Raw genomic sequence first — 22,997 nt, 5'->3', positions numbered from 1 at the left:
CTCTCCTCCCCCAACGACAGCTCCAGCAACCACCAGAGAACTGGGGAAGGAAACTCAGCTACATAGCATATAGCACAGGTGATCAGAGCAGCCTCCAACCCAGCCAGCCTACCTGAGCCCACAATGCAGTAAAGAGGGACCCAAGAGGACATACCACATAGCTGAGAGTGAAACCATCCCAAAAGGCAACAGGACCTACTTACACCAGGTCATAGTACCCACCAAAAAAGCCTGGTATATAGGCCTGCATTGTTAGTGCTAATAGCACCTTCCATGTCAGGGCAAGTTATGTGATAAATCTGATGAATGGTCAGATTTCCCATTCTTTTTTTTATTTGTTTACTTTTATTTATTTATTTGAGAGTGACAGACAGAAAGAGAAAGAAGCAGAGAGAGAGAGAGAATGGGCACCCCAGGGCCTCCAGCCACTGCAAACGAACTCCAGATGCATGCATCACCTTGTACATCTGACTTAGGTGGGTCCTGGGGAATCAAGCTTGAACCAGGGTCCTCAGGCTTCACAGGTAAGCACTTAACGCTAAGCCATCTCTCCAGCCTAGATTTTCCATCCTTAAATAAGCTATATTTTGAAGTTGTACTTTGTTGCTTCCTGATTCATACTGACTTTGTCTCTTTTGTCATTCATGGGGGCAGGGCCTCACTCAGCCACAGATTGATCTGGAATTCTTTACAAAGCAGAAATCTCAGCCTCCCAGTTGATAAGATTAAGTGTGGGGGCAACACACATCCTTAGGGACTTTTGCCTTGTTAGATGATCTGTTTGTTTTAATACCCACTCTTACATAAATACTCTATGCTGGTTTTGATTGAATGTGTGTATTGTTCAGTAGAATTTAGAATTTGCCTATAGTTTGCTCTACCTAGCCTACTAGAATACTCACACAGCAGGCAAACCCAACACCCAGAGTCACTTTTGCTATTACTCTGAGAGTCATTTAAGAGCCACACCTGGCACCTTAAGATCCTACCTGGAAGATATATAATATTAGATTTACACATCTAAGGATATTACAGATAATTAGAAAACCCAAGCATCAAATTAACCCAAGATGCAAAAACATTTACATTACCATAGAAGAAACAGAAAAATACAAGACATATAATTACACCCAAAATTATAAATCCATCAGAAGTGACTTCTAGTGAGACTGATTTAGATGAAATAACTCAGGAAAATTCAAATGAATGACTATAACTATGTTCAAAGGAATCAAAGAAGACATAGAAAGCAGTTTAATGAAATAAGATGGTCAATATAAGATATGAGTAAGGAAATAGAAATACTAAGAAAAAACAATCTGAACTACTATAAATGAAAAACATAGTAAGTCAAACAAAAAAACTTGGTAGAAAGTCTCACTAATAAAATAAAGAGAAAACAGAATTTCTAAACTAGAAGACTAGGTGGCAGATCTAATACAGTCCAACAAAGAAAAACACACGCTAATAGGAATGTATGAATGGGAATTTCAAGATATTTGGGATACTATGAAAAGATCAAACATAAGAAACCAGGGCAAAGGAGACAAATTTCACTCCAAAGGCATAGTAGGTGTTTTCAACAAAATCATAGAAGGAAAATTCCCCCAAATTGGAAAAGAGATGCCAATGCAGTTACAGGAAGCTTTTAGAACCCCAAACAGACAAAACACAGAAAGAACCTCTCCTCATCATATCATAATTAAGCTACCACCAAACACGCAAACAAAAGGAAATATACTGAAAGAAGACAGAAAAGACAAGTTACCTATAAAGGCAAGCCCATCAGGATAACAGCAGATTACTCAACACAAACTTTAAAAGCCAGAAGGGCTTGGAAAGATTTATTGCAACTTCTGAAAGATAACAACTGTCAACCAAGATTACTTTATCAAGTGAAGCTATCCATCCAAATTGATGGAGAAATTGGGACATTCCACAACATAACCAGGCTGAAGAAATATATGACCACTAAGCCAGCTAAACAGAAAATCTTTCAAGAGATCCTTCATGCTAAAGAGAAAGCAAAGCACACACACGAGGAAACAAGAAAATATAAACCATACTCCAATAACAATTAATACAACAGAGGAAAGGGAAAACAGGAATCACTACAAAACAAGAAGAATGTTGAAAATCAATGCATACCTTTTAATAATAACTCTTATTATCAGTAGTCTCAATGTCCCAAACAAAGGACACTGGCTTGCAGACTAGATTAAAAGGGAGGATCCTTCAATTTGTTGCCTCCAAGAAATTTACCTCTCAATCAAAGACAAACACTATCTTAGGGTACAAGGATGAAAGATGGTATTTCAAGCAAATGGGCCTCGGAAGTAAGCAGGTGTTGCTATCCTAATATCTGACAGGACAGACTTCAAAAAAAGGAAAGATAAAGGTCATTTTATATTGATTAAGGGAACAATCCAACAGGAAGGCATTACAATTCTAAACATAGGTAAACCTAACATGGGTGCTCCCAACTGCATCAAACAAACATTATTAGATACAGATAGGTCACAGATAACACCAAGGACAATTGTAGTGGGTGACTTCAATATCCCATTCTCATCAATTGACAGGTCCTCCTGGCAAAAAAAAATAAACAGAGAGACACCGGGATTAAGTGAGGTCATAGAGCAAATGGACCTAACAGATATTTATAGAATATTCCATCCAAATAATGCAGAATACACATTTTTCTCAACAGCATATGGAACATCCTCTAAAATAGACCATATATTAGGACACAAAAGAATCTTAACAAATACGGAAAACTGACATAATTCCTTGTATTGTATCTGACCACAATCAAATTAAACTACAAATCAGCAACAAGAAACACTACAGAGCATATACAAAATCATGGAAACTAAACAGTATGCTACTGAATGATGAATGGGTTGCTGAAGAAATGAAAAAGGAAGTCAAAAAAGTCATAGAATCAAATAATGAGAACACAACATACCAAAACCTTTGGGACACAACGATGGCAGTTCTAAGAGGGAAATTTACATCTTTAAGTGCCTGCATTAAGAAATTAGAAAGGCTGCAAGTAAACAACTTAATGCTTCACCTTCAGGCCTTGGAAAAAGAAAAACAAGGCAAACCAAAAATAGGTACATGGGTAGATGTTGTTGGCAATGTATCTGGCATAGCCATTGTGGAAATCAGTGTGGAGGTCCTGAGACAGCTAAAAATAGATTTACCATATTACCCAGCCATACCACTCCTTGGCATATATCCTGAGGACTCTTCTCACTACATTAGAGAAACTTCCACAACCATGTTTATTGCTGCTCTATTCATAGTAGCTAGGAAATGGTACCAGTCTACATGACCCTCAACTCATGAATAGATAATGAATATGTGGTACATTTATACTATGGAGTTCTATTCAGTCCTAAAGAAAAATAAAATTATGATTTTTGCAGGGGAATGGGTACATCTGGAAAGGATTATATTAGGTGAGGGATCCCAGGCCCAAAAAGCCTAATACTACATATTCTCTCTCATATGTGGATCCTAGCTACAAATATTTAGATTTGTATGTGTGTTGGAGTAAAAAATCTGTAATGGAGGACAATAAACTATAAAAGGGCTCTAAGGGAGGGAGGAGAGGGAAAGACTTAAGTGGATGATATTGTATACATATAAGTAGATGAAGAGATTACTGGGGATATAATAGCGTAAGTGAGGTCAGGGGAAGAAATCAAGTAAAAGAAGGGTGGGGGAAGGTTAATCAAAATTCAGGATATTGTGAATAAGCCATATGAAAACCTACTTTTTTGGATAATAGCACACCCAGAAGCCATAGTCTGTTACTAGAAAAATTTCAATGCCAGGGATGTGATACCTTCTAGTGAGTTGTTGGCCAGGGAGGTCCCTGAGGCCCCCAAAATATTACAGGCTATTACCAAGGCTTTTGGTTTCCCACCATTAATAGATAGTAAGACCATATTGCTAAAGATTCCACATGCCTGGGCCACAAAGTCACTGAGAAATCAAGCTAGATCAGCTAATAGAAAGCTGGAAGAAGCTGCACTGCAGGCTGAAGAGATGGCTTAGCCATTAAGCGCTTGCCTGTGAAGCCTAAGGACCCTGGTTCAAGGCTAGATTCCCAAGGACCCACATTAGCCAGGTGCACAAGGGGGTGCATGCATCTGGAGTTCATATGCAGTGGCTGGAGGCCCTGGGGTGCCCATTCCCCCACCCTCTCTCTCTGCCTCTTTCACTCTGTCTGTCATTCTCAAGTAAATAAATAAAAAATGAACAACAACAACAAAAGCTGTACTGCATGTAGACCTATGTGAGAGAAAAGTCATCAGTGGTGAAAACATTGGGCACTGCAATCCTTGAGTTTGGCCAACCAGACCAAATGAGCCAATAAGTGTTATTGTGGCATGTCTTTTATGGGGAAAACCAACTGCTCTCTAGTTGGACTGGAGGCCTATTCTATGGGAGGGGATACATGCCTGGTTACTGAAAACTGAATCAAAAGCCTATGGTAGGGGAGGTCATGAGCCTTAGGAGTATAATGCCTGCTCTTGTCGGGCTAAATGCATACAGTATGCTCATCGAACTGCCCTGTAAGCACTTTACTTAATGTTCATACCCATATATTAATTTTACTCTCACTTTTGGTTAGAGAAGCTTCTCTTTTCAGATGGCAGTGACCACTAGGATGACCCAAAAAGCACTGTAATGCTGAGAAGTGACAGAGAAGTGTTCAGCACTGAAACATCTCTATCACACCTTCCAAGGCTCAGAGTCCATTGCAGAAGAGGTGGCGGAAAGAATGTAAGAGCCAGAGGAAGGGTAGGACTGCTTACGATGGAATTGTCCAGACAGAAATTAGCCTTGATATCCTTGAACTCACAATGCCTAGAACTACCTTCACAAGACCCTCATAATAGGTAGAAAAGATGATGACATCAAAATAAGAGAGAGACTAATGGAGAACAGAAGGAGATATGATGGGTGTGGATTTCTGAAGGAGAAAGTGGGGGAAGGGAGAGAATTATCATAGTTTATTGTCTGTAAGTATGGAAGCTGTATATATATATATATATATATATATATATATATATATACACACACACACAAATATACATACATTTCACATTTCCTAGTGCCATAGAATTCTGAAGAAAATAATTCACTGTGAAGGGAGAACACCAATTGAAAGTATGGTAAGAAGCCGGGCGTGTTGGCGCACGCCTTTAATTCCAGCACTTGGGAGGCAGAGGTAGGAGGATCACGGAGAGTTCGAGGCCACCCTGAGAATACATAGTGAATTCCAGGTCAGCCTGAGCTAGAGTGAGACCCTACCTTAGAAAGCCAAAAAAAAAAAAAAAAAAAGAAAAGAAAGAAAGAAAGTATGGTAAGAAACATTGACATGTACCATTTAATCTTTGAAGTCTCTTACACATGTGGATTCTAATAATCTTCTAATTTCCTACATTAAAAAGTTATAGGAGAAAAGGGTGTGGTGGTGCATTGCTTTAATTTCAGGAGGCAGAGGTAGAACTGCCATGAGTTTGAGGCCACCCTGAGAGTACATAGTGAATTCTAGGTCAGCCTGGGATAGAGTCTCTACCTTGAAAAAAAAAAAAAAGTTATAGAGATGAAGAAAGATTATAACAATATTTTAAAGCTTGTAAAAAACATTTTACTTATATGACTATCAAATTGATATTCTATGCTATATACAAATACTCAAAATGATCCAACTCATTTTAATGGTCTACACTAAATTTCATAAGGAACACAATGTTAATCCTTTATAATTTGAGGAATTTCAAACAGCTTAAATTATACTCAAGCTCTGTTTAGAAGAAAACATAGTTATAATGAGGTAATCAAGCCACAAGGGGAGAAAGAAGAGAAAAACCTTAAATTATTTCATTATTGCTTTTGAAAAACAATTCAATTTAGTCTGTCAGTCTGTTTAGAAAACACAAAGAATTCATGGTTCTCGTAGTATTTCTTAAAGAGGAAAGCTGGATTCAAAACACCACTAGACATTCATGCAATGATACTTGGAAATAAACAGTAGCATCTCACTTAGGAATAAGCAACTTCAATTACATATCAATGCAATATGGGACATGTTAGTTGAATTCCAGTATATCAATCTATGATATATTATTTTAAGCATCTGAAAAACATCTTCAAGAATGATCTATAAAATTAAATATCAGCAGACAAATGATAAGTTTGTCTTATATTTCAACTAGTGACTATTTACTTTTTTGCCAACTAATGATTTATTATCATATTATGTTGGTAAAACATATTGTTTGTATGTTATGTTATAAAATATATATCTTGGGCTAGAGAGATGGCTTAGTGGCTTAGTGGTTAAGGCATTTGCCTAGAAAGCCTATGGAATCAGCTTCAATTCCCCAGAGCCCATGTAGAACAAGCTACACAAGGTGGCGCGTGTGTTTGGAGTTCATGTGCAGTAGCTAGAGGCCCTGGTGTGCCCATCCTTGTGCTCTCGCTATCTCTGTCTCTCTCTCTCTCTCTCTCTCTGTCTAATAAACAAAGAAATAACCATGGGATATTGTTTACAATTATGGAAGTTGTCAATAAAACTATTTTTTAACTCTCACAGTATAAAAAATAAAATACAGATCTTAGGAATATTTGACATATTTACTTTTTCATAGACACATATATTAAAGTATAAATAAAACATAAAAAATATTAGGTGATCAAAAATGTGTACATAATAGTATGTACCTTACTAAAGTGTAGAAGCTGGAAATACCTCTGAAAGATGGTCTACAAGGGAGAGGAAAAATACTGATGAAAATGGTATAGTGCTTTTGACACATGACTTGATCATCTCTCTCTATAGGAACTGCATAAAGCAAATAGTACTGGGACTCATATTTTACAAATGAAAAAAGTTGAAGGATATAGAAGCTAATTATTTGGCTACTATCACACACCTAGTTAAGTCAGGGAACCAGTGTTATATATCAGTTTCCTCCATGTTCAGACATTGAATTGAAGCATTCCCTTAGAGAGGCACACTCAGGAGGTAAATACCTGGGAAAGCTAAAAGTTAAGAGGTTACATGACCCCTCCCCAAAGTTATAGAAACAGTTAATAGCTGCTGGGGGCTCTCTACCCATCCAAACTGCCTGCAAGTGGTGCATTAGGCTGCAGAGACGAAGCTTCTATGAGGTCACCATCCAGGATGGGCGGACTTTTCCATGATGCAGCTGACTTGAGTAAGTAATCACTCACCAGTGCTCTGTAAATAACCCCAATAAACTCTTATGGTTCAACAAATTGATTTTGGTACAATCATGGTTTGATCTGTAATCTGTGCCCAGTTTGGGGTGAATACAGGTGTGTTTGCATCTCCCCAGGGAAAAAGTTTCACTCAACTGGTTTGCACTAATTGTCCTGAAAAGAGTTAACATGGTGGGCCTGAGACTACTAACCTAAGAAAAGACTTGCCAGTACAATGCTTGGGAAGTAAGTATGTGAGAACTTGGATTTTAGAATAGTACCTGTTATTCCTTTGTAAGACTGGCTCACATGTCTATGTTGTTCATACAAACAATGTAGCTCAAGCTATACATGGTTTCCTCTGGCAATCTGGAATCTTGGTGGTAGGCAGCAAATAACAATATGATCAGCCACTAATAAAAACCCTAAGCAATGAAAATGTTGAGCTCTAAGAGCTCCCTTGATTTATGACATTTACATGTGTTGTAACAGAAAGCTGCTGGGGAAACTAAATGCCATTTCTGTGACTCCAGTTGGCTCTAGGAAGCTGGTGCCTTGTTGCAGACTGTGCCCAGTTGCCTTTTACCTTGCTAATAATGCTTGGTCTCCTTTTGCTGTAAGAAACATCATACATAACTATGACTATTTGTTGATGCATGTGAAACTCTAGTAGAAGCAGTACAACTACCACAGTTGTGGAGACTTATGACACACAGACACACATATGTGGTAAGTAAAGAAAACAGCACTTTATATCTGCATATACCTTTACAGTTTAAAAGTATTATATTATCTTTAATTTCTACATAACCTTGTAAAGCTGTTTTGCAAGTAAATGCCCTTTAATTTTTAATCTTCTCTTTAGCCAGTGCAAGTCATATATCCAAAAGTAATCCTGGTGAGGGTTTCTTTAGTTAATATACTATTTAGAACTACATTTGTTAGTTTCCTGACAAATGATCTTTATCAAGCAAGTAACAAATACAAAACATAGATTCAAGTCTAAATAACAATTTTCAATCTTCTCTCACTCAAGATATTACAGGATTAAAAGACTGGGCTGGGAGAGAGGATGGTGTTTCAAACTACATGGACTGTCCTAGGATGTAGCTTTACCTTTAAGTACATTCTTCTTCAGAAAAATGGTACTGCAGTACAGGTTAAATTAATCCTTTAGAATGATGAGAATCCCAGTTTGCATCACAGTGTTTTACCTTATCAGCCTGACGCATATAGCAGTAGAGAATTCCTCTCATACATTTTATAGCCGAGTGCTCCAGCTCATGGGTCCTTCCCTTGTCATCATCAATGCGCCTGGGAATGAGAGATAACTCATGAAACAAATTGGAACTGCATTTGAAAAGGGAAGAGAGCTTTTGGTAATTAAGTATTTAACTAACTGGCTAATCCTGTGTTCAGGTGATGTCAACTAATTCTGTTACAGTGAAATTTCATTTTCCCTGCTAATGTAGAAATAGCACAATTTTTTAAAAATTCTATGGTAAACTAGTTTTCCTTGTTTTAAGAAAGCAAGCCACTTTTTTTTTAAGAGTGTATATTATGTATATTCTAAAACCATTTGACTGATACTTTAAGGATATCTCTGTATTATAAAATATTTCCAAGCAATATTTTAAATTCACTATTATAAAACAGAAACCATTTTACATACCTATCCCTTTGAATAACATTATAGCTACTTGGATTTAAAGAAGCAGAAGTTGGGACTAGGATATAGCTTGGCTGATATAGCTCACGGTGCTTGCCTAGCACACACACGACCCTAAGTTTGTTAACCAGCACAACATAAATCAGGCATGGTGGTACACACCTGTAATCTCAGCATTCATGAGGTAGAAGCAGGAGGATTGGAAGTTCAAGATCATTGTTAGCTATATAGGGAACTGGAGGCCAGCCTGGGTTAGAGACCCTATGTCAAAACAAATAAAGAGATGATAGATATACAGATAAAGAGAGATGAAAGCAGCAGGAACAAGTTGGGACAGGCACAGGCCTTGTGTTCAGTGTTGCTGGGTGGGCATTTCAGTTAGTCATGCATGCCTCCATTAAATACACATCCAGTGATACGTGATGTACTTTGGCAAAATATTTTATAGTCTCAAATTTTAACTTAAAAATCATTTGACAGGCTGGAAAGATGGCTTAGTGGTTAAGCACTTGCCTGTGAAGCCTAAAGACCCTGGTTTGAGACTCGATTCCCTAGGACCCATGTAAGTCAGGTGCACAAGGTGGTGCATGTATCTGGAGTTTGTCTGCTGTGGCTGGGGGCCCTGGTGCACCCATCCTCTCTCTATGTATGTGCCTCTTTCTCTCTCTGTCTGTCACTCTCAAATAAACAAAAAAAGTAATATATTAAAAAATAATAAAACAATTAATTGACCATACTTTACAACTCTTGCTTTTAAAAAGAGACAACTAAAATATATTAAACTAGGTATTCTTTGTGTGTAAATTTTTTTTCTTAATTATAAATCAGTGATTTTTAAAGCTAAATGAGAATTAGCTACTGTTGAAAAATAAAAATTACTTGTTCATCATTTCACCTACTCTTAGCTAAAATATCTAACAGTATTGTCACTTGATAGAAACTATCATATGCCTCCCTTAAAAAAGTACATTACAATTAATTCAACTCCTGTAGAGCTCATATAAATTCACACATAGCATGTATATTGTCTATCAGAAAAAATTAAATTACTCGCTCTTGGTACATTGCTTCTACTTTTTGTAGACAGTAAACTAAAACTAGCATGAATTTGCTCTGTAATCTATTCCCCTCCCTGACACAGTTTAAAGTGGGGAAAATTATATGTAGATGTGTCCAGCAAAGTATAATTTTCAGTTATCTAGAAGATGGTTGAAGTCTTTTGGGAAAGGTTCATGTCAAACTTTCGATCTTTTGCCACAATTTGCTGCCAATATTTTATTTCAGAAAATTGCACATGTATGAAAAAGCTAGAAGAATTCTGCAATGAATACACCATGTATTCTTCACCTAGACTTACCAGTGGTTATATTATCCTGTTTTCTATTTATAACAATAATTTTTTAACTACTTGAAAATAAGCTACAAATATCAAGACCTTCACCCTACTCCTTTGGAAGTGAGTGTCTCTAGAAAAGATATTCTCCTATATGGTGACAATACAATTAGTCCACACAAGAAATTTAAAACTAATAATCTATAATCTAACATATAGGCTGTGAGGCAGGTATGGTGCTAATGATCACGACAATCACACTGTGACTGAGCCAAAACCACAGAGCCTGCAGCCAATCAGACCAGGCTCCTAAGGGAGAAGTGCACTACCACCTACATGGGGCTCCAGATCCTTTTAAGGGGCCATACGCCCCACAGCCGCCTTGTGAGAGACTGGCCCTGGCCACTGCCACTGTAGTGGCCACCACTTGCAGCTCCCCTGCCCCAATCCCATGCCCTGGGGTGAATGGCCCAGTGCCAACAGGGCAGGCACTCCTGGCACACACATGCAGTCCACATCCTCCCTCCCAGACTATGATGAGTGGCATCTGGGAATGGGAGAAGTGGAGGAAGGGACATCCTGTTGCCAGAAAAACCTTACCAGCTTCCATACCCTCTACCCTGCCCCATGCATGTGGCAGGGGATCAAGGAAACCGGCCCACATCAGTCAGACCAGCAGACCTGACATCAGACAGAGAGACCTGAAGAACAGAATCTTATCCTCCACCAGATGAAGGAAGGGAAGAATCTACATGACAAGAGGGACCAATAAGAAGATGGGGAACTGGATCCATCCTTTGTATAAGAAGAGGAAAGAGGGAAGTGGATGCCCTGCTACAATTCCTGCTTCTAGAGCCTGCTCAGATGGATTCCCAGTTCTGGGAACCCTCCCATCAAGATGAGAGCTTTTGTTCATAATAAGTCTGTTACCATTATTTTCTCTATCTCTCTGATCTTTTTTTCTGTCTGTCCTGAGCATCGGGCCCAACCTTATAGCTAGAGGGCACTAGAAACCTCTTCCCCGACATGCACTTATACTAAAATTTCCCAAAGGATCTCTAGAACATACTTTATATTGCTCTTTTAATATTTGAACTCATCAAGGATCATGTGTCATGCTTGTCTTTTGTCTTTATATCAACTTAGCCATGCTCATATTAATTGATGAGCACCTATCTCCTACTCCCATATTATCTCCTACAAAGGATAATCTTGGCTGCTGACTAGAAAACTATAAAGCATACTTCTAGGTATGGGTATTTCTGGAAACAACTCACATGTGAGCCAGTAAAAGGTTGTAGTGGGGACACCATTGTTGATTATGAGAGGCAGCATGCAATAGCGTGGGAGATTGGATTGAACAAAGCAGAAGCATACCTTCTAAATCCATTTTAGGTGAATGTACTCTTTGCTACTGTTCTCAACCAAGTATCTAAGACTCCAGCTCCTTCAGTCTCACATGAATGACTTTCTGGAGAGCTTCAGTGATATTGGCCTCAGAATGGAAGTATATTATATATCCTGACTAGCACATGCACATAAAAGTGTCCAGGCAAAGAACTGGACATGGCAGTGCACGTCTTTAATGCCAGCACTCAGGACTCAGAGGTAGAAAGAGTTCAAGGCCACCCTGAGACTACATAGTGAATTCCAGGTCAGCCTAGGCTAGAGTGAAACCCTAACTCAAAAAAAAAAAAAAAAAAAAGAGTACAGGCAAGTCAACTTAACAATCAATAATCCAGCTCTAATTATTTCCACATGTAAATGCCTATGAGCCATCTTGGTAAGAAGTTAACACAGGTAATATGTGCTTTCCATTCTGTCAAATCAGGAAACACTTTGCTCACCATCAGTCTGCACAGGGCTGGCTACTGCTAGTGATGCTTCCTGTATCCCTAAGACAAGCAGAAGCTTTGCATTTAATAAAGATGTACTGTGATATTTTGAGTACAAAATGTCCCCCATAGTCTCATGTGTTTTTAATGCTTGGTGACAATTTGGGGAAGTTGATGCCTCTGGGCAGTAGAGCCTTGCTGGAAGAGGTGTGTCCCTGGGGTAATATAGCCCAGCTTCAAGCACTGTAAGCACAGTGCTCAGACTGCTTTCTTTCTGCTGATGTGGAGATGGGACTCAGGCTTCCCATGGTCTATTCTGTCATGCTTCCCCACCATGATGAAGCTTCCCCTCAAAACTGTAAGATAAGGGCTAGAGAGATGGTTTAGAAGTTGAGGTGCTTATCTTCAAAGCCTATGGATATAGGTTTGATCCCAGTACCCACATAAGCCAGATGCACATGGTGGGGTGGTGCACGCATCTGGAGTTCATCTGCAGTGGCTAGAGGCCCTGGCGTGACCATTCTTTCTCTCTCTGTTTCTCATAAATATATAAAAAAAAATTTAAAGCCAGGCATGGTGGTGCATGCCTTTAAGCCCAGCACTTGGGAGGCAGAGGTAGGAGGATTACCATGAGTTCAAGGCCACCATCAGACTACATGGTGAATTCCAGGTCAGCCTGGACTAGAGTGAAAACCTACCTCAGGGGGGAAAAAAATATTTAAAAAGCTTTAAGTCAAAATAAACCTTTCCTTCCATAATCTACTTCTATATAGGTGTTTTGTACCAAAATTAGAAAATAACTGCTACATGTACTTATATAGAATGTGTAAGGAAATAGTTTTATTGATATTACCATACAAGTGTGCTAAAGTACACACTGTTCTCATGGAAACTTATAAAATGACAGAGTTTAGTAACCTAAAAAGGGACATGAACAGCCACAAGCTACAAAGTGAGTCATGAAAAGAGTAGAAACCCAGCTACTTAATTTGTCTTGGTACCCACCACTACACTGGCTGGCTTAGTCTCAGAGTTACTAGGAAAGCTCACACCAACTCACCGGTATGCTAGAGCTAAAGCCCAGGCCCCAGCAGCACAGTACAGACTCTCGTGGACCTTGGACTTCAGGTCTTCACCACATGTTTTCGTAGGAAACAGGCCTGTGGTTGGACTTTGATAAACCAGCATTGTTGATTTGACTATAGCAAAGACAAGAAACAGAACAAATGTATAGCCATCCATTTTTCTTGGGATTAATATTTTAATTCTTTTCTCATACCACCTGTGTTTTGTTATTTCTAAGCTTAATTCCAGTAAAAAATTTTGAAGATGTTAAACTACTTAATGTGACTCTGTTCTAAATGGGAATTCACCCTAAGTGAAACAGTTTTGAGGAAAAAATTAGCTAATTACAATTTTTAAATCTTTTGGCATAGTCTAATTAACATTAATACATGACACAAGTCTTATTAAGACAACATCAGGCACAGTGGACAAAAGGATAACCAAAAATCTGGTATAGTGGCTCACATTCTGTAATTCCACCACTTGGGATGTAGACATAGGCAGACTACTATGAGTTCATGGCCAGCTTGGTCTACAGCCTGAGTTCAGGTCAGCGTGGGCTACAGTGAGACCCTGTCTCAAAAACCAATACAGGAATGGAGGGATAGCTTAGCAGTTAAGGCACTTGCCTGCAAAGCCAAAGGACCCATGTTTGATTGCCCAGGACCCACAAAAGCCAGAAGGAAAAAAAAAAAAGTCTGGGCTGGAGAGATGGCTTAGCGGTTAAGCACTTGCCTGTGAAGCCTAAGGACCCCGGTTCGAGGCTCGGTTCCCCAGGTCCCACGTTAGCCAGATGCACAAGGGGGCGCATGCGTCTGGAGTTCGTTTGCAGAGGCTAGAAGCCCTGGTGCGCCCATTCTCTCTCTCTCCCTCTATCTGTCTTTCTCTCTGTGTCTGCCGCTCTCAAATAAATAAATAAATAATTAAAAAAAAAAAAAGCCAAAAGCACAAGGTGGCACAGATGTCTAGGGTTTGTTTCCAGGAGCTGGAGACCCTGGTACACCGATTCTCTCTCCCTTTAAAATAAATTTGTTTTTTCTTTTATTTATTTTTATTAGAGACAGAGAGTGGGGAGGGGAGAGAAAGAGAAAGAGAATGGGCACACCAGGGCCTCTAGCCACTGCAAATGTACTCCAGATGCATGTGCCACTTTGTGCATCTGGCTTATGTGAGACCTGGAAAATCAAAACTGGATCCTTAGGATGTGCAGGCAAGTGGCTTAACCACTAAGCAATCTCTCCAGCCCTCTAATAATTTGTTTTTATTTTAAGTTTAAAAAAAAAAAGCAGAGCTGGACAGATGGCTTAGCAGTTACGGTGCTTGCCTACAAACCCTAAAAACCCAGTCTTGATTCCCAGTCTTGATCTGGAGTTCTTTTGCAATAACTAGGGGGCCTGGTACACTCATTCTCTCCCTCTCTCTCTACCTTGTTCTCTCTATTCTCTCACATAAATAAATAAAACATTTTAAAAAACAAAGCAAACAAATAACTGAGCATAATATTTTGCTAAAACTCAGTTTAATAGGAAAATAAAACAAATGTACAAAATAAAATACCATGCATTTGCTAAGTTATGAGGCCAATTACACTAGTATAAGCAAAGTAAATGATCCACAACTTAGGAAGGATGAAAGAAGACCACAGCATAGACCAGTGTTCTGATTTTATTGGTAACTAATTATTTGTGGTGTTCACAGAAGAATGTTCATCTTATCCACTGTGCAGTAGAACTTAAGGATATACTTATGTTTTAAAAATAAAACCCCACTTTAAAAAAATTAAGTTAAATTTTATTTACTTAAGAGAGAGATAGAGAAAGAGGCAAAGAGAGAAAATGGGTATGCCTGGGCCTCCAGCCACTACAAATAAACTCCAGTGGTATATGCCACCGTGTGCACCTGGCTTATATGGGTACTGGGGAATCTAACCTGGGTCCATTGGCTTTGTAGGCAAACATCCTAACTGTTAATCCATCTCTCCAACCCTAAAAACCCCACTTTTATATAACATGAACAAAGTAGGAAGTAAACTGTTTGTGAACATATTAAATAAAATTCTTCAGTGAGGGCTGAAGAGATGGCTTAGCAGTTAAGTGCTTGCTTATGAAGCCTAAGGACCCCGGTTTGAGGCTCAATTCCCCAGGACCCATGTTACCCAGATGCACAAGGGGGCACATGCATCTGGAGTTCGTTTGCAGTGGCTGGAGGCCCTGGTGTGCCCATTCTCTCTCTCTCTGCCTCTTTCTTTCTCTCTCTCTGCCTCTTTCTCTCTCTCTCTCTGCCTCTTTCTCTCTCTCTCTCTGCCTCTTTCTCTCTCTCTCTCTGCCTCTTTCTCTCTCTCTCTCTGCCTCTTTCTCTCTCTCTCTCTGCCTCTTTCTCTCTCTCTCTCTCTGCCTCTTTCTCTCTCTCTCTCTCTGCCTCTTTCTCTCTCTCTCTCTGCCTCTTTCTCTCTCTCTCTCTGCCTCTTTCTCTCTCTCTCTCTGCCTCTTTCTCTCTCTCTCTCTGCCTCTTTCTCTCTCTCTCTCTGCCTCTTTCTCTCTCTCTCTCTGCCTCTTTCTCTCTCTCTCTCTGCCTCTTTCTCTCTCTCTCTCTGCCTCTTTCTCTCTCTCTCTCTGCCTCTTTCTCTCTCTCTCTCTGCCTCTTTCTCTCTCTCTGCCTCTTTCTCTCTCTCTGCCTCTTTCTCTCTCTCTGCCTCTTTCTCTCTCTCTGCCTCTTTCTCTCTCTCTGCCTCTTTCTCTCTCTCTGCCTCTTTCTCTCTCTCTGCCTCTTTCTCTCTCTCTGCCTCTTTCTCTCTCTCTGCCTCTTTCTCTCTCTCTGCCTCTTTCTCTCTCTCTGCCTCTTTCTTTCTCTCTCTCTGCCTCTTTCTCTCTCTCTGCCTCTTTCTTTCTCTCTCTCTGCCTCTTTCTCTCTCTCTGCCTCTTTCTCTCTCTCTCTCTGCCTCTTTCTCTCTCTCTGCCTCTTTCTCTCTCTCTCTCTGCCTCTTTCTCTCTCTCTGCCTCTTTCTCTCTCTCTGCCTCTTTCTTTCTCTCTCTCTGCCTCTTTCTCTCTCTCTGCCTCTTTCTCTCTCTCTGCCTCTTTCTTTCTCTCTCTCTGCCTCTTTCTCTCTCTCTGCCTCTTTCTCTCTCTCTGCCTCTTTCTCTCTCTCTGCCTCTTTCTCTCTCTCTGCCTCTTTCTCTCTCTCTGCCACTCTCAAATAAATTTTAAAAAGTTCTTCAGTGAGAGTCCCAAGCTAGGAAAACAAACACACTTAATTACATTTTTATATTTCCTAAAGCAATTTTACTTCTACCTGTAAGTAGATGACTACTTTTCCCAACATATATTAATAAAACCTAATCTAGATTAATGTATGACAACTAATTTTGTTTTATTAACTTATTGTTTTTCTTCCTTTAGTTTTTTTTTTTTTTTTTTTTTTTTTTTTTTTAAGGCAGGGTCTCACTCTATAGCTCTAGGTTAGCCTTGAATTCATGATGATCCTCTACCTCTGCCTCTCAAGTGCTGGGATTAAAGGTGTGTGCCACCAAGCTCACGTTAATTATTTGATAACAGCATACAAATATAATTGTTTTCTGAGTTAGAGTCTTGCACTAGCCCAGGTTGACCTGGACTTCACTTTGTAGTCTCAGCCTGGTCTCAAACTCACAGCAATCCTCCTACCTCAGCCTCCCTAGTGCTGGAATTAAAGGTGTGTGCCACCACACCTGGCAATATATCATGTATTTTGATTGCATTCACTCTTCTTGTCCCCTTCCCAATCAGCTAAAACTCTCCTTCCTAACTAGTCCACCTTTTCATGTTTCTTTATATATACTCTTCCTTCCTTTCTTCCCTCCTTTTTCTCCTTCTGTCCCTTCCTTCTTACCTTTTTGTGATCAACTGACTTTCATTAGGGTTGCCTGCATAAGCATGGATAATGGGTTACTTCCCAGAGCATGGGCAAATGACCAGCGGCTACACCACAGAAAAGGAAGTTTTCTCTTTGCCTGGCAATCATTAACTGCCTATAGCTGCTCATCTGAGTGTTTTGATTTTTTTTTTTTTTTTAAGACAAGGCCTTGCTATGTAGCTCAGGGCTATTATGACTCATAGTCTCATATCTACTTCCCACATAGTGGAATTACAGGTTTTTACTGCTATGTACAATATCTATTTTTCAGACTAAACTGATCTTACCATGAACATTGCAGAATATACTTATTAGATTTACCAGAGTTAAGAAACAGTTCTCATAGTGTAAAAGTAAAAATTTGGCATTTCTTTTCAATTTAATTAGTCTCCCTTAGCCACTTACTACAACTAAAGATAACAGATAGCACAGCATAAGAATGCACATTAGGGCCAGGTTGATAGGGCAGTATAAGAATGTATGTTAGGGTTGGGTATGGTGACACACACCTTTAATCACAGAACTTTGGAGGCAGAGGTAGGAGGATTGCTGTGAGTTCAAGGCCACCCTGAAACTAGAGTGAATTCCAGGTCAGCCTGAGGTAGAGTGAGACCTATCTTGAAAAAATAAAATAGAATGCATGTTAAAATAAGACTCTTGAACTGAAATAATATATATATGAGGTTGAAATAGATTTTAGAAAACCATAACTTTGGGAAACAATAAATTCTTATATTACTTGCCATAATAGACTATAAACTGTATAAGAGGCAACCTTGAAAAAAATTCAACAGTTATTCCAATTTATGGTATTATGAACAAAGATGAATTCCATTCATATATCTCAAAGTTGCTCATTCACAATGAAAACTTAGCCAGGTTGCCAGGCACGGTGACACATGCCTTTAATCTCAGTACTCAGAAGGCAGTGGTAGGAGGATCACCGTGAGTTCGAGGCAACCCTGAGACTCCATAGTGAATTCCAGTTCAGCCTGTGCTAGAGTGACACCCTACCTCGAAAAACCAACCAACCAACCAAACAAACAAACAAAAAAATAATTAGCCAGGTTGATCCTGGAAAATAAAATAAGATAGTATCCTGAGGTTACCTCCTTTATCTCAATGAATCAGGGTAGACACAAAAGGTTCAGGATTACCTCAGAGGTATATGTAAGTAAATCAACAAGATAATAAGTTAATATGCATGGAAAATATTTATCCAGGAGGTATTCTCAAGTTCTCAAATCTGCTTAGTGCTTAAGAAGGTAAAAATCAAAAGAGCAAAGTATTAGGGATATAAAATTATTCATCAGCCAGATATAACCTGTGAATTCCCTGGTTTTAGATATGCAAATAGATATGAATTCACCATTATACATCCAAATGAATAAACAACATCATACACATAATGCACACAATATAATTAGGTCATAGCTACCCTGTTTCCCTTGAGCTTTGCTTACCAATTCTGTAATAATGATCCAATTTATCCCATGGAGTATCATTATCAGGTCTTGGAAGATTAATGCTTTTAAGAGGTTCATAAACTGAGCCTAAAAGAAAAATTAAAACCCATCAAATCAAGTTATTTTCATCAAGATAAATGAAGAAAAAAAATATTTAAAAAATGAACAAGCACTACATAGCAATACAATTTTCAGTTTTACTTTGTATTATAGTCACTCATGAGAAAATGTTTTATAGCGGAAGGAGATAGAAGCAACCTTGACAAGTATAGAATAGCTCTAATGATCATAGAATAAGCTTACCCTCATGTCCAGTACTTGATCTATCTGTATAATGGCCTCAACAATCCAAATAGCCCTAATATATATGATTATGGTCTCTTCAAGTCAAACTCTGTTCCCTATGTGAACACTTCACTAGGCAATTTTCTATCAAATGACCGAGCCTAAAAAAAAACAAAACCTTAAAGCAAAAAGAAAGTATTCACATTTTACAAAGCAATGCACTTCACAAATATTCTGCTATATTTTATACTAAAAGTCTTAAGCCTCAACTTTCTTTTGGGTAGATAATACATTTGCCCTATTATTTTGACTATGAGCAGAGATCACTTCTATTTCTCAGGCATGAAAACTATTCAAAGGCATCAATAGAGTATGCTGCTCAAAAGCTATAGAATACACAATAATCATGATTATTTGTCACAAAATTGGTAAAGAAAATTGTGCACTTGACTAGTACGTTTTTTCAACTGCTGACTAAAGTAGACATCTGAACCTTCAGCCATTAGAGTAAGTACAGTCTCTCATTCTTGTTAAAAGTACAAATAAATCAAGACCACAAGGTCATGATTAACCCACCCACAGATACAGGTAATGCATACCATTTTGTGTAACAGCACAGTATTAAAAACAAACCTATAATTTACTGGACTAGAGGGCAATAAATCATGTTGACATGTATAAGCAGCCTGATTTTTTAAAAAATTAAAGCATTTATGTTCATAAAATTACTATGCTCAGTATGCTAATTTAAAGTTAGGCTGCTGGGAAACCTCATTAAGTTTGGCCATACAGTAAATGTTATGAAGGGAATACACATTAAGATAATAAATAATCCCATTATCTTCTGTTGGAAAGAGATGATCTATAGATTAAAAAATATATATGGAATTAGAAATGACATGGTCTCAGGACATTTTCTAAAGTGATCTTCACAATGGTCTGACCTGGAAAGTCCCCATAGATAAGAACTGACAGCTCTGTGCATATGAGCTGGAGATTCTTTGGAATTCTAGCTTCCTGCTGCACTAGAAACAGGGTCTAGATCTGTCCTCTGCCTTATGCTCAGGCAGTGTGGTGGTTTGATTCAGGTGTCCCCCACAAACAGGTGTCCTGAATGCTAGTTTACCAGCTGATGCCTTCTACAGGCAGTGCATTGTTGGGGGCAGGCATATGGCTATTATAACCAGTGTCCCCTTGCCAGTGTTTGGCACACTCTCCTGTTTATGTTGCCTATCTGATGTTATCCAGGAGGTGATGTTCACCCTCTTCTCATGCCATTGTTTTCCCCTGCCATCATGGAGCTTCCACTCAAGTCTGTAAGCCAAAATTAACCTTTTTTTCCCCCATTTTTTTTTTCTACCAGCAATGCAAACCTGACTGCAACAGTAAAGTTGGTACCGGAGGAGTGGGTTTGCTGCTAGACACGTGACTGTGTGGCTTTGGCCTTTTAGTGCTGATTTTCAAGAGGAATGTGGAAGGATTTGAAACCTTGGCCTAAGAGACACCTTGCAGTGCTGCAAGTACAAGTTGATGGATTATTCTGGTCAGAGTTGAAAACCTGAATGCAGTAAGAACTATGGACTGTGAGGTTTGGCTAATGAGGACAAGAAAGAGCTTTGCCTAGACTGGGCTAGAAGTAGTTTGTGTGAGAGGCTTGCTGTCCTGAGAAGCAATGGCCATGTCCTGAGAAGTTGTGCAGGGTTGCATTGCATAGAAATGGACTGGTATGAGCAGAGGGATATGGCACAGAAAAAAAAAATCAAAACACTGGATGAAATTGCTGCCTGTTCAACTGCAATTGAGAGATTACAACAATTCATTCTGGACCAGCTGACTTGCATTTGACCCACAGAAGAATTCAGTCTTTTGAAGAGGCCTGAATGCTTAAGGAGTGTCCTGTTCTTCAAAGTTTTCTTTATCCCCCTCCCCCAGAATAACAAATTGGCACCCCACTTGGTATTGTGGAGTATAAGAAATGCAGAAAAGAGACAGTCATTGAATTTGCAACACGGTCTTATGTTTTGGAAATGGCCATGGGAAGTGGGTTTGCTGGATTGCCTGCATGGAGACCCATTGGAGCGGTAAGGATGGATTGTGGGTTACGGTGGAGACCCAGTGGAGATGCCAGGACCATGAGATGGCTGCTAAGGAGAGCTGCCAGCCTCAGATACAGTTTCCTAGGACCGTAAGTAGCCTAGCTGGAGAGGCAGAATTGGAACTCCAGAGACTTGTCAGTGGTTAGAATTATCAGACTTGGAGATGTGTCACTGACTAGAGTTGTTGGACTTGGAGCTACAGAGTTTGATGTTTGCCCTGGTTTCTTAAAATCTTGTATTGGTTGAATATTTCTTTGCTATACCCAATGTCATCTTCTGCAGTGTGATTTTTTATTCTGTGCCATTATGGGTTTTTTTGGGAGGGGGATTTTTTTATATTATGGCTCAGTTAAAAGATCTCATACTATGGGAATGTTTGAACATCATTGAGATTAATGAAAAATTATGGGGACTTTTAAAGTTGGATGAATATGGGCTGGAGAGATGGCTTAGTGGTTAAGCACTTGCCTGTGAAGGCTAAGGACCCTGGTTCAAGGCTCAATTCCCAGTACCCATGTAAGCCAGATGTGCAAGGTGGTGCATGCATCTGGAGTATGTTTGCAGTGGCCGGAGGCCTTGGTGCACCCATTCTCTCTCTCTATCTGCCTCTTTCTCTCTCTGTCGATCTCAAATAAATAAATAAAAATAAACAAAAATAAAGTTGGATGAATACATTGTATTTTATATCATGCATGGTTATCAGTTTAAGAGCCTAGGGGTGGGATGTGGTGGTTTGATTCCAATGTCTCCCATAAACTTAGGTGTTCTGAATGCTAGATTCCCAGCTGATGGAGATTTAGGAATTAATGCCTCTTGCAGATAGTATATTATTGGGTGCAAGCCTATAGGCATTATAGCCTGTGTCCCTTTGCCAGTATTTGGCACACTCTCCTGTTCCTGATGTCCACCTGATGTTGGCCAGGAGGTGATGTACACCCTCTACTCATGCGATCATTTTTCCCTCCCTTCATGGAGCTTCCCCTTGAATCTATAAGCCAAAATAAACCTTTTTTTTTCCCCCTGATCTGCTTTTGGTGGGGTGATTTCTGCCAGCTATGCAAATCTGACTGCAATAGGCAGGTAGGTATAAGTGCACAGGCAGCTTGGCAGCTGAGAAGAAACAACTCGGGAATTATTCCTCAGTCAGGTACTAAGCTCTGAGAGACCATACATCATCAGTGAAGCTCGTCTACTAAGGAATAAACATCAAGCATGGGCTGGAGAGATGGCTTAGGAGTTAAGGCGTTTGCTTGCAAAGCCTAAGGACCCATGTTCTACTCTCCAGATCCATGAGCCAGACACACAAAGGTGAGGCAAGCGCAAGGTCTCATATGCCACTAGGTGGTGCAAGAATCTGGAGTTGGATTTCAGTGGCTGAGACCCTGGCTTGCCCTCTCTCAATCTCATTCTCTCTATATAAATAAAACAAAATAAATAAAAAATAAACCAATAGGTACAAATAATCACGAGGTATGTGTGTTGACTACAGTGAACATCTTTGTTTAAGGGGAAGGATTATGAGTGAATAATATTTTTGTTTTTATTTATATCTCCTCTATTATGCCTTATATGTGAAAGTAAAATCATTAAAAGTTGAATATATACCTCAATTATTAGAATTAGGTAAATATCTGTACATATAGATAGAAATCAAATATGCAAAACTGAAAATCAACCTATATTACAATAGCAAATGAATTGAAAGATAGGGTTTTTTTTAAATATTTTTTGTTCATTTTTTATTTATTTGAGAGTGACAGACACAGAGAAGGACAGATAGAGGGAGAGAGAGAGAATGGGCAAGCCAGGGCTCCAGCCACTGCAAACAAACTCCAGACGCGTGCGCCCCCTTGTGCACCTGGCTAACGTGGGACCTGGAGAACCGAGCCTCAAACTGGGGTCCTGAGGTTTCACAGGCAAGCGCTTAACCGCTAAGCCATCTCTCCAGCCCCAGGAAGATAGGTTTTGATTATATTAATCATGCACAAACAAGAATGTGCAGAAGAAAGTGATGGATACAACATGAATTTCCAAAGAAAATTAAAAAGATTTTTAAAAAATAGAAGCTTATTAGAGTTTAAATAAATAATTTTTAAATGTAAATTTTCCTT

At 39.2% G+C, this 22,997-nt stretch overlaps 1 protein-coding gene across 2 annotated transcripts in view; it reads right to left on the bottom strand.

The window, feature by feature from the left end:
* Phkb (phosphorylase kinase regulatory subunit beta) overlaps positions 1 to 22,997 on the bottom strand; it is a 236,070-nt gene that overhangs the window by 181,281 nt on the left and 31,792 nt on the right. For both annotated transcript variants that reach the window (XM_004664836.2, XM_004664837.3), the window contains 3 exons: positions 18,503 to 18,592; positions 13,146 to 13,284; positions 8,463 to 8,562 (listed from right to left, as the gene is read on the bottom strand). In XM_004664836.2, coding sequence (XP_004664893.2) covers positions 8,463 to 8,562; positions 13,146 to 13,284; positions 18,503 to 18,592 — 329 coding nt within the window. The remainder of the gene's footprint in view (positions 1 to 8,462; positions 8,563 to 13,145; positions 13,285 to 18,502; positions 18,593 to 22,997) is intronic.

The sequence above is a fragment of the Jaculus jaculus genome, chromosome 1 (assembly GCF_020740685.1).
Source record: "Jaculus jaculus isolate mJacJac1 chromosome 1, mJacJac1.mat.Y.cur, whole genome shotgun sequence".
Lineage (NCBI taxonomy): Eukaryota > Metazoa > Chordata > Mammalia > Rodentia > Dipodidae > Jaculus > Jaculus jaculus.
This window is presented reverse-complemented; position numbering and strand designations above follow the sequence as displayed.